The following is a 12,326-nucleotide window of genomic DNA, read 5'->3' as shown; positions in this document are numbered from 1 at the left end:
TGCCTCCTTGTCCACAGCAGTTCCTGCCATAGCCCCAGCATCATGCATGGAGGAGTCAGCTGAGTTATTTGAACACAGCATCAGCCACTTGCTCCTTGATGATGCACAGCCATTACTCGATTCAGATGTTGGTTCTGAGGTTGAGGAAGGCAGGGACATGAGACTACAGACAGGGGAGAACACTGATACACAAATTGGCATTCATGTTCCCCCAGCCGCAGTGTATTGCCAAGTTTCTGTGTTGCCAAGTCTCCAGTGGTAATGAGGATGTAGGAGATGATGATGATGAAGTCACTGACTCAACTTGGAACTTGGGTGCCAGACAGAGCAGAGGAGGAAAGTGAGGGTGAGGCACAACCCCAACGAGGCAGCCATCATGGAAGAGTAGAGAGCAGCCACCCTATTCCATCACATTGTGGAGCTGTTATCTCCCAGTCAACTTCCCACAGCTCAGCTGGCTGGGCCTTTCTTAGTACATGTGCAGCTGATCACACTGTTGCTATTTGCAAACTTTGTTTCAAGCACATCAAGCGTGGCAAAAACACCAACCATTTGGGTGCCAAATGCTTGACAAGGAATTTAACCGCCCACCACTCAGCCCATTGGGAAGAGCACCTAAAAGCCACACAAAAGGGACACAAATCTTTACCTTTTCCTTACTCACCTCAGTCTGTCCCTGCTATACCGCATGACCTCTCAGCAGCCTCCACTGACAGGGATGATGGTAAAGCGCCGGGTGTCCCAGGTCCTTGCAGCACATCTGCCAGCAGCACACCACCAGCTGTAGACTATAGCCGGCACATTTCTCTGCCCCATCTGCTGCAGCAGAAAAAAAATACAGACTCTGCCACCCACATGCCCAGCGTCTAAATGCAAGCTTGTCAAAGCTGCTGGCTTTACAACTTCTGCCCTTCTGCCTGGTTGATTCTGACTCCTTCCATGAATTTGCAGAATGTGCTGTACCACAATTGCAGGTTCTCAGTCACTATTACTTTTCACATAAGTCCATTCCAGCTCTCTACCATCACTTGTAAGGCAATGTTGTGGTATCGTTGGGCAAGGCAGTCAGCCGCAAAGTCCACATTACTGCTGACACGTGGTCCAGCAAGCATGGGCAGAGACTATATATTTTGTTCACAGCACACTGGGTAACTCTGCTTGCAACTCAGAAGGATGCAAGACAGGGCTCAGTGCTACAGCTTGTTGTCCCCCCACGTCTCCATACAGCTGCTGATGATGCCAAATTTGTCAGCTCTACCCCCTCCTCCTCAATGCCCTCCTCTGCTGAATTGTCCTATGAACCTCAAGTACCCCCTAAGAGCAGAGATTCTTGCAGCTCTGCAGGCCCAGAGGTGGTTCATGCCACCCACGCCAGCTGGGGCCAGGAATGGTGGTGTGTGATAATCGCACAAACCTCCTGTCCGCCCTTAGACAGGGAAAGTTGACACATGTGCCATGCCTGGCACATGTCCTCAATTTGGTGGTACAGCATTTCCTAAAAAGGTACCCAGGGTTGGAAGATTTACTAAAGCAGGCCAGAAGAGTCTGTAGCCATTTTAGGTAGTCATACACAGCCAGTGCTCGGTTGGCTGAAATTCAGCGGGAATTCCACCTGCCCGTAAACGGCCTGATTTGTGACATGCCCATCAGGTGAAACTCGACTTTGGCAATGCTGCAGCGGCTGCACATGCAGCAAAGGGCCTTCAACGAGTACCTGTGTGCGTATGACAGGCTCAGGCCAGCTCAGCTTTTTTTCCCCACGCCAATGGCTGCTCATAAAGGATGCATGCACTGTACTGTCACCATTTGAGGAGGCCACAAGGATGGTGAGCCATGACAATGCATGCATTACAAGAGGAAAGTCTCAGAACTCATCCCGTCCCCACAGAGAGTACAAAATATGAAATCTCTTGGGGACACCTTAAAGAGGCGGATAATCTAGGAAAAAAAACAGAGATGGAGAGCTTTCCAGTCGACAATCCACTGGCTTACTGGGTCATGAGAATAGACCACTGGCCAGAACTTGCCCAGTATGCAATTGAGCTACTGGGCTGCCCTGCATCCAGCATGCTTTCCGAATGGGCATTCAGTGCTGCTGGAGGTTTTGTTACTGATCATAGAATGCGTCTGTCCACAAACTCGGTGGACCGTCTGACATTTATCAAAATGAATCAGTCCTGGATTACCAGCAGCTATTAAGCCCCTGATGCCGATGTCGCTGATTAAGTGTTTTTGGGATGTGGAATCTCTGCAGGACTTCTAGGCTGGCTGCCTAGTGTTGTGAGTGTTGATTTCATCTGGAAGAATGCTTTTGGTGTAGGTTTCATGGGAACAATTAACACCCAAAGACCAATTTTTATGAACCTGTTTGACAGGTGCATATCATTGCAATTTTGACAGCAAGGCCAATTCTTACTTTCATCAAGAGTACCTCTATAGGGTTACGGTGTGAAGGTGCTTTATAAATGCAATTGTTGCTGCAGCAGCTTCTATACATAGTACAGCTGTACCACTTTACAGGTGGACTAAGGGGACCACCCAGGAACTATACTGAAAGGAATTTTTCATTTTTATACTTTCACTTTAAGCATAAAGAACTGCTCATTTAAAAATGACGTTTTTTACAAACTTTTTTTTCATTGATACATGTCCCCCAGGACAGTACCTGGACCCCCATAACCATTGTATGCCCAATTACTTGTATATAAGCCTTCAAAATGGGCACTTTTGATTTTTCACGTTCGGGTCCCATAGACTTCAATGGGGTTCGTTATTCGGTTCCGAACTATTGCGATGTTCTGGTGAGAACTGAACAGGGGGTCATTTGGCCCATCACTAATTGCTGGCAATGGCTTGCAGCCAGGAAAATCTTAAATGTATTTTTTTTTCTTTTATATAGTATATGTCAGTTTTTCTGCAGCAGGTTCTATACATGGTACAGATGCCCACTTTACAGGCAAACTAAGGGGAGGCACTATATTTAACCTGTTCCCGACCAGCCGCTGCAGTTGTACTTCAGCAGAATGGCACAGGCAGGCGAATCACTGTTATGCTACGTCGGGCGTGCGGCCAGCTAGGGGGCGCGTGCCCCCCTCCAGCCGTGACGATCGGATTTGATCAGGAACCAATCAATCTTCAGGCCCAGGCCAATGAAATCTGGCCTGGACCTCGTGATCGCTCCTGACCAATGATATTCTTCCCCTGTCTGTGTAACTGTAAACACTGACAGGGGAAGTGATGTCATCTCCCTCATGTCGGCCTTTTCCATTCCAGACCGAGAGAAGAGAGCATCAGAAAAGTGAGTTGAACAACACTACACTGACACCAGGTCACGTAGGCACATAATTCACCCCCGATCACCACGTGTCGCCCAGTACAACAATCAGATTTTTTTTTTATCGCTGTACTAGTGTCATTAGTGACACTAATCAGTGTTAGGGTAATTAGTCTTAGGCCCAGATAGGACTGGGGACTCCCCCTAACCCCCCCCATAAAGGTTTAACCCCTTGATTACCCCATCACCTGTGATCACAGTATAAGTGTCACGGGTGACGCAATCTAGCTAGATTTATTTGTATAGCGTCAGCGCCCCCCCCCTGTATTTTACCCAATTAAGGTTTAACCCCCTGATCACCCGGTGGGTGATCAAAGTTAGGTATTAGCGTCAGATTGGGTCTGCATAGCCCCAGGCAGCGTCAGATCAGTGCCAGTACCGCTAACACCCACGCAGCATACGCCTCCCTTAGTAGTATAGTGTCTGAACAGATCAATATCTGATCTGATCAGAACTATATAAGCGTCCCCAACAGTTTAGGGTTCCCAAAAACGCAGTGTTAGCTGGATCAGCCCAGATAGCACCTGCATTTAGCCCCTACAGATTAAAATGGTGGGTGTTTAATTTTTTTTCCCCACCCAAGTGCAGTATCAATCGATCACTGTCACTTACAAAACACAACACACATAACTGCAGCATTCACAGAGTCAGGCCTGATCCCTGCGAACGCTAACAGTTTTTTGGTAGCGTTTGAATCAGTCGCTAACAGTCAGGAGCTTTTTTACCTGTGAGTCTCACTACTGTACCAGTAAATTTAGAGACCAAAATGTCAAATCGAAGGTACAGTAGTGAAGAGGCCTACACATTTCTGAGCATGGCAGATAGTGAAGAGGAAGTCGCTCATCTGTCAGATTCAGGCTCAGAATACGATCCTGTAGACAAGAGCAGCACCCTGACAGATAGCTCTGACGACCGAGTTGTGGTCCCTGCCAAGGTCAGGCGTACCAGACCCCTATCTTCTTCTGCTGTTGTTGAGGTGCAAGAACCGCAGGTCCCTCGTATGGAGCAGAGAGCCAGTACTAGCGCTGCTATTCCTTCTGGTGAACTGGCAAGCACCAGCAGCCTAGTACATCCTGGTCGTACATCCAGCACTGCAGTAACACTTGGTGACGTGGCGAGTCCCATAAGTGCAGTTCAAGCTGGCGAGGTGGCAAGCACGAGTAGTGTCCGCTGCCACCAAGAAGAAGATAAAGACAGGCCCGTCAAGCCCATAGTGCCCTTCCTGCTGCATTCGCCAATCCTAATTGGGAACCCACCACTTCTGCAGCACTCGTACTTTCCCCATTCACTGGCCAACCTGGCATTCAGGTGGAAACAGTTGATTTTAAGTCAATTGATTTTTATTCGCTGTTTTTCACCGAAAATCTCTATAGATCTATTGTGGACCAAAGCAATTTGTATGCTGGTCAATTCATCGCCGCTAATCCCCAGCTGACCCTTGCCAGAGATTGGAGACCAATTACGGTCTCCGAATTTAAGACCTTCCTGGGCCTATCCTTTCTCATGGGCGTAACTAAAAAGAGTGAGTTGCGGTGATATTGGTCCACTGACCCAATTCACCATACGCCCGTTTTCTCTGCCTCCATGACCAGACACGATACGAGCAGATCTTGCGGTTCATGCACTTCAGTGACAATGAACTCTTTCGTTCCTCGGGGTGACCCTGAATTTGATCGCCTCTACAAAATTCGGCCCCTCGTAAACCCCTTCAACCAACGTTTTGCATCCTTGTTTACTCCCCATCAAGTTGTCTGCGTTGATGAGTCCCTGATTAAGTTTTCTGGCCGCTTGTCATTCAAACAGTATCTTCCCAGCAAGCGTGCCAGATACGAGGTCAAGATGTATAAGCTCTGTGACAGGGCTATACATGTAGTTTTATGGTTTACGAGGAAAGAGATAGTTACGTAGAGCCAGAGAACTGCCCTGACTACATAGGGACCGCTGGTAATATTGTGTGGGACTTGATGTCACCCTTATTCGGAAAGGGGTACCAGTTGTATGTGGACAATTATTACACAAGCGTGCCACTTTTTAGTCACTTGTTTGATCATCAAATTGGCGCATGTGGCACTGTGTGATCTAATCGCTGGGGCTTTCCCCAGCGGCTTGTAGATTCTTAGGCTGGGGGAGAGAGCCTGCTTGAGATGTAATAATTTGCTCGCTGTGAAGTGGAGGGATAACAAGAATGTTTTCGTTCTTTCCTCCCTTCACGCAGACACGACTGTCCAAATTACTACGGGGCTGGTGTTGTGGAGAAACCCCTCTGCTTCACGAATATAACCTCAATATAGGAGGGGTGGACCTCAACGATCAGTTGTTGGCGCCATATCTAATTGCCCGTAAGGCCAGACACTGGTATAAAAAGGTGTCTGTATACTTATTTCAATTAACTTTGCTGAACGCTCATGTGCTATACAGAGCTTCAGGACGAACTGGATCCTTCCTTAAATTCCAGGGAGAGATCATCAGAGCCCTTCTTTTTCCAGGAGGTGCTCTGGCCCAACTTCCCAACGCAAATGCAGTAAGCTGGCTGCATTAGAGGCATTTTCCGCATGTCCTCTCTGGTACCCCTGCCCAAAGAAACCCCCAAAGAAGATGTCGTGTCTGTAGAAAGTGCGGATTTAGGCGTGACACCTGCTTTTATTGTCCCTCCTGTCCTGACCAACCTGGTCTTTGCATTGGTAACTGTTTCAAACGCTATCACACACTAGTTGAGTATTAGCATAGGGTACAGCACCACACAGTCATCGGCACACGTACACAGGGTCTCGGGGTCAGTTTATAGTTTTTTTTACAGTTTTTATTAAAAGTGAAAAAAAAAAACCCAAAAAATAAATAAATAAAAAAGCCAAAAATAGTTGTGGTTGTATTTTTCTTCTTTCTCTCTATTGTTCTCTCTCTTATGGTCACTCTCTATTTTCCACTCTACTGTTCGCTCACTATTGTTCTGTATCTATCTTTCTCTCTCGGTTTTATTTTTACTATGTTTTACTGTAATTGCTTTGCAGGTATGATATGTTATACTGTAATGCTTGTTTTATTGTTAACCAACATTTGCTTAGCAGGTACGCCATTCAGCTGCAGCGTGGATTTATTTATCTTGACAGCTACAGAGTTTGCTCCCACAATAGATAAAGCCATGACTCCAGCACTGTAGGAGGTGATTTCACCAGCACAGTTAAAAACAAAATGGTGCATGTATGCCCATCATTAGAAGTGGGTGGATGAAGGAAGGTATTCTCTCTTTCATGTAAAAGCAATCCTAATTAGCCTCTAGACTGCTTTTACAAGCAGTAGGAGGGAATGCCCCCCCCCCCCCCACTGTCTTCCATGGTTTTCTCTGGCTCTCCTGTCCCAACAGGGAACCTGAGAATCCAGCTGGTGGTTCCGCCAGCTGATCATAGAGCTGATTAGAGACCAGCTCCAATCATTTCTATGGCCTAAGAAATCCGGAAGCTACAAGCATTTCATGACTTAGATTTCGCCAAATGTAAACAGCGCCATTGGGAAATTGGGAAAGCATTTTATCACACTGATCTTGGTGTGGTCAGATGCTTTGAGGGGAGAGGAGAGATCTAGGGTCTATTAGACCCCAATTTTTAAAAAAAAGAGTACCTGTCACTACCTTTTGCTATCATAGGGAATATTTACATTCCCTGAGATAACAATAAAAATGATTAAAAAAATGAAAGGAACTGTTTAAAAATAAGATAAAAAAAGCAAAAAAAATAATAATAATAATAAAAAGCACCCCTGACCCCCCCTGCTCTCGCGCAAAGGCGAACGCAATCGTCGGTCTGGCGTCATATGTAAACAGCAATTGTACCATGCATGTGAGCAGTAGACCTCCTCTGTAAATCTAAAGTGGTAACCTGTAAAGGCTATGAAAAATGTATGTAGTTTGTCGCCGATGCACGTTTGTGCGCAATTTTAAAGTATGTCATGTGTGGTATCCATGTACTCGGCCTAAAATCATCTTTTTTATTTCATCAAATATTTGGGCAATATAGTGTGTTTTAGTCCATTAAAATTAAAAAAAGTGTGTTTTCCAAAAAAATACGTTTGAAAAATCGCTGCGCAAATACTGTGTGGAAAAAAAAAAATGAAACACCCACCATTTTAATCTGTAGGGCCTTTGCTTTAAAAAATAAAGGTTCAAAGTAATTTTCTTGCAAAAAAAATATTTTTTCATGTAAACAAAAAGTGTCAGAAAGGGCTTTGTCTTCAAGTGGTTAGAAGAGTGGGTGATGTGTGACATAAGCTTCTAATTGTTGTGCATAAAATGCCAGGACAGTTCAACCCCCCCCCAAATTACCCCATTTTGGAAAGTAGACACCCCAAGCTATTTGCGAGAGGCATGTCGAGTCCATGGAATATTTTATATTTTGACACAAGTTGCGGGAAAATGACAAACTTTTTTTGTTCCCAAAAAGTCTCACACATGTGGTATCCCCGTACTCAGGAGAAGCAGCAGAATGTATTTTGGGGTGTAATTCCACATATGCCCATGGCATGTTTGAGCAATATATCATTTAGTGACACCTTTCTGCAAAAAAAAAAGTTTGTCATTTTCCCGCAACTTGTGGCAAAGTATAAAATGTTCTATGGACTCAACATGGCTCTCAGCAATTTCCTTAGGGTGTCTACTTTCCAACATGGGGTAATTTGTGGGGGTTTGTACTGCCCTGCCATTTTAGCACCTCAAGAAATGAGATAGGCAGTCATAAACTAAAAGCTGCGTAAATTCTAGAAAATCTACCCTAGTTTGCAGACGCTATAACTTTTGCGCAAACCAATAAATATACACTTATTGACATTTTTTTTCCCAAAGACATGTGGCCGAATACATTTTGGTTCAAATGTTTGACTAAAATTGAGTTTATTAAATTTTTTTTATAACAAAAAGTAGAAAATATTTTTTTTCAAAATTTTCGGTCTTTTTCCATTTATATCACAAAAAATAAAAATCGCATTGGCAATCAAATACCATCAAAAGAAAGCTCTATTTGTGGGAAAAAAAGGATGAAAATTTTATTTGGGTACAACATTGCATGACCGCGCAATTACGAGTTAAAGCAGCGCAGTGCCAAATTGTAAAAAGTCCTCTGGTCATTGAGCTGCCAAATGGTCCAGGGCTGAAGTGGTTAAAGGATTTTTTTATTTTTATTGTTTCACTTTAAGCATCATAATCACTGCTCCTGTAAAAATGATATTTAAAAAAAAAAAATATCATTAATACATGTCCCCAGGGCAGTTTCCGGGCCCCCATAGCCTTCTTATGGGCAATAACTTGCATATAAGCCTTCAAAATGAGGACCTTTTTTCCAAGTTTGGGTCCCATAGACTTTAATAGGGTACACGGCTTGGGTCAAAACTTTTTCCATGTTCGTGAGTTCTGGTACGAACCAAACCAGGGGGGGTGTTCGACCCATCACTAGTGGCTAGAGTCACCTGGAGCGGCTGTATAAGAGCTGCAAATCCTACATTAACAGGTGTGCAGGTGCGAATGAGCGACTCTGAATGCACAATTCTGTATTCAGGGCTACTCACCCACACACCTGTGAAATTAGGACCTGCAGCTGTGTTCATTCAACTGAAGCATTCCAAAAGAATAACATAGGTGGTTTTGCACAGAGTAACCCCAATCCTCCTCTTTCCGGGTCCCCCGCCAGCTCCCCTGGTTCCTCCTCTTCAGCCAGTGCCCCCAATAACAAGCTGCTTGCTCTGGGGGCACTGGTGCATGTTCACTCCTGAGCCCCACTCTATGTATCCATAAGACACAAAGAGCCGTGGCTTTGCCCCGCCCCCCACTCTCCTCATTGGCTCACTGGCTGTGATTGACAATAGCAGGAGCCAATGGCTCTCGCTGCTGTCTCAGCCAATGAGGAATGAGACCCAGGAGAAACTCACTCTCATTTGCACATAGCTGAATCTAGAGAATAGAATGCATGAAGGTGACAAAACCTTGAGCCTTTCAAACCACTTTAACTCAATAGAGTTTTATCCTTTAGACTCAGTAGGATTTAGCCGGAATTTTGTAAGTTTTGCTGTGATTATGTCATCTAATGGTGATTTTAGTGTATTTTTAGCAAAAATATAAACATTTGCACAACTATCATGAGACCTAAGAAAATCAGTAGCATCTTTTTATTTTACTGGTCCTTTGTTTTCAGAAAATGTTGGGGGGTCTTTTACAAACTCTGAAAGTTGTAAGGGAAAAAAAAAAAAATAAACAAAATTTGCAAAAAATGGTCCAGCCACCTGAGTATAAACTATAGTGCAGGGCCTGGAAGCAAAAGGGTTAAGAAAGACGAAGTAAAACATATGTTGCCTGCTAACATGTTTATACCTTCATTACAAATATTTCAGTATGCATAGCTCCCAACTGCACTGATTTCGAGGGACTGTCCCTCATTCGGAGGAAACTCCCTCTATCCTTCTTTCCTCCTCATTTGTCCCTCATTTTGGTCTGATCTATAAAGCTTAATGTAAAATACAATACTTGTCTGTCAAAAAGTGTTTCCCAATGCTAAACCTTTCATCCAATTTCTAAATTTCTGTAAATAAATAAAGATAAAGTTAATAAAGATAAAGATATAAAGAAATAGTTGTGGTAAAAAAAGCACTTGAGGGTGTAACCAATCTGTTATTTTTTCTCCTTTAAGGGGGGCTTGGCAGGGGGTGTGTCCTATGCCTACATATTTTTGCTAATAGTTGTCCCTCGTTCCCATCTCAGAAACTTGGAAGGTATGCAGTATGGCTGTTTATATGAAAAATTATGTGCACAGAATGTACATTTATATATTTTAATTAGCTGTATAATATCTTTACATACCATAATACTACAAGAAAAATAAAACTTACAAAGTAGAAGAATGAGATGTGGTCTGTTTTACTATCCAGCTGATCCTTATTGATGTGATAATCCACATTCACTGACAGATCAGAGTCACATGGCAGTTGGTCTCTTGCTCTATTTTCCAAATTCAGGAAGCTTTGACTTTCAGAGTAGTGGGGAAGAACCCATGTAATAGCCTCTGAAAACATTAGGTGTCTGAAATCCAGGTCTGCATCATCATTTTCTTCTTTTGATAGCAATACTGCCTATGGTAGAAAATAAATGGTTTTAGGCTTTGATTCGGTTACCAGGGTGAACCAGAGAACCTTCTAGCATTTTCCCAGAGACGAAAGACAATCAATATGATTTACAAATCATGTCTGGTCAGCCATTTGTCATTTTTTTAATCAGAGGTGGCTTCACATAATCGACGACATGGCCGAGGAGGAGAGAACTAAAAGAAAGACAGGTCTGTACTCTCACCCTCTCCCTCAGCAATAATAATCTTAATAAGAGGGAGTGCTGATAAGTATTGAGCCTTACCAGAAAAAATTGAGCAAGGAAGCTGTAAATTGCAGGGTATACTGGTCAATTTGTCTATAATCAATGGTGCAAAAATCAACGACCTATGATTTTAACTTATCTCTCTTTTTCAGTTCCAAAGTCCAAAAAATTTTCTTATTTTTTTAATTTTTTTTACACTGTCCCTTCATTTAAATTTTTCTTATCACTTTTATTGCTGTCACAATGAATGTAAATATCCTTTGTGACAGTAAAAGACAGTGACAGGTACTCTTTATGGAGGGATTTCGGGTCGAACCCCTCCCTCTGCACTTGAAAGTACTCAAAATGCCAAGATGTCATGGTTATGCAGTAATGTGTGTCTGTCAGTTCACCTTTCCTTCTGTGTTCACCTTTAGAGGCCAGCCACCCTCACCTGACTGTTTAAATAATCTTCCCTCAGCATAGCTCCACCCTGGTCTCTAATTAGGAACACTATATTAACCTGGGCATTGCAAGCCAACCTTGCTGATCAACCATTGTGTGTTAGCTTTCGTGTGTACTTGCTGTGTTTTCTACGTCTGATTCCAGTTACCGACCTTGGCCTGTTCTCGACTAACCCTGTCTGCTTGTGACCCTGACATTTGGCTTATCCCTTACTTTCCTTGTTGTTCCAGCCTGCTGCCTCCTACCTCTTCTCCTGTAGTCTACAGTGAGCGTGAGCTGTGAGACCCTGGGGGCCGCGACCTGGAGCCAGACTGCAGCGCAGTCCATCCTCACCACTAGAGGCTCTGGTGAACTCCACGCCCTGGGGAATCTATGCTCTAGATCCCAGTGGGATCTGTGTCAGTGTTCCAGTAGACCTGCTTCCTGAACCTCGCAGGGTTCAATTTGAAGCAGTCAGTCCTAGGGTCCACTACCTTAGCGGTGCACTCCTGACTTCCACGGAGTGCATCTGTCACCTGGTCTCAGGTGACCTGACACAAGATCAGCGTTTTTGAATACTTTTGATTTTTGAAAAATGGGGCCATTGGCTGCCAAGTAAACCTGAAGTGGACGTTGTGACATCTCTTCTGGGTTACTACATCCGAGACCTGATCAAAGCTGATTCCATATGTGTTCGGGCTCCGGCCAGCCAGCGGACAGGAGAGCCCGGGCGAGTGGCAGAAGGTGGCAGGAGGGCACGTCCCCTCCCGCTGCTTGTAGTAACTGCTGAGCGGCTGCTTAGCTGCATTGGTTTATATCACAAGAAAGCAGAACGTCTGCTCTAAAAAAACGGTACCAAGGTGATGCCTGCAGCTGCAGGCATCACTCCGGTACAACCACTTGAAGCCAATGACGTACAGTTATGTGATTTGGTGGCAAGTGATGGCTGTTCACATATGAGCACTCTGATGCCTCTAGCTCAATGCCTGAAGCTATGTGAACTATTTTGAGGCAGGTTTGGCTGTTTTTGGCCCCATAGAATTTAACAGAAACACCTTAAATTATGAAATCATGCGGGCATATTGCAAGCTTTTATTTGCTCGTTAAAACTGGTCTCTTTCCTCTAGTGCTTTCCATCACCTAAAACAAAAATGCTTAAAGTTTGAATACACAATTAAAATGCTGATAATATGCTTGTAAAATCTTTGTATACACTTGAAAAAAAGC

At 44.1% G+C, this 12,326-nt stretch overlaps 1 protein-coding gene and 1 long non-coding RNA gene across 3 annotated transcripts in view; one reads left to right on the top strand and one right to left on the bottom strand.

Annotated features, from left to right (window-relative positions):
* The window catches only part of LOC141105856 (alpha-2-macroglobulin-like protein 1), a 223,739-nt gene that overhangs the window by 139,980 nt on the left and 71,433 nt on the right, over positions 1–12,326 (bottom strand). The window contains exon 12 of one of the 2 annotated variants that reach the window (XM_073596000.1): positions 10,199–10,438. The exons of the other annotated variant lie outside the window; for it this stretch is intronic. Within the exon in view, the coding sequence (XP_073452101.1) occupies positions 10,199–10,438 (240 nt within the window). The remainder of the gene's footprint in view (positions 1–10,198; positions 10,439–12,326) is intronic. 2 annotated transcript variants of the gene reach the window in all.
* LOC141105858 (uncharacterized) overlaps positions 1–12,326 on the top strand; it is a 211,796-nt gene that overhangs the window by 132,856 nt on the left and 66,614 nt on the right. The window lies entirely within an intron of this gene.

The sequence above is a fragment of the Aquarana catesbeiana genome, linkage group LG08 (genome assembly GCF_042186555.1).
Source record: "Aquarana catesbeiana isolate 2022-GZ linkage group LG08, ASM4218655v1, whole genome shotgun sequence".
Lineage (NCBI taxonomy): Eukaryota > Metazoa > Chordata > Amphibia > Anura > Ranidae > Aquarana > Aquarana catesbeiana.
The sequence above is the reverse complement of the archived record's forward strand: the minus strand, read 5'-3'. Positions and strand labels throughout refer to the sequence as shown.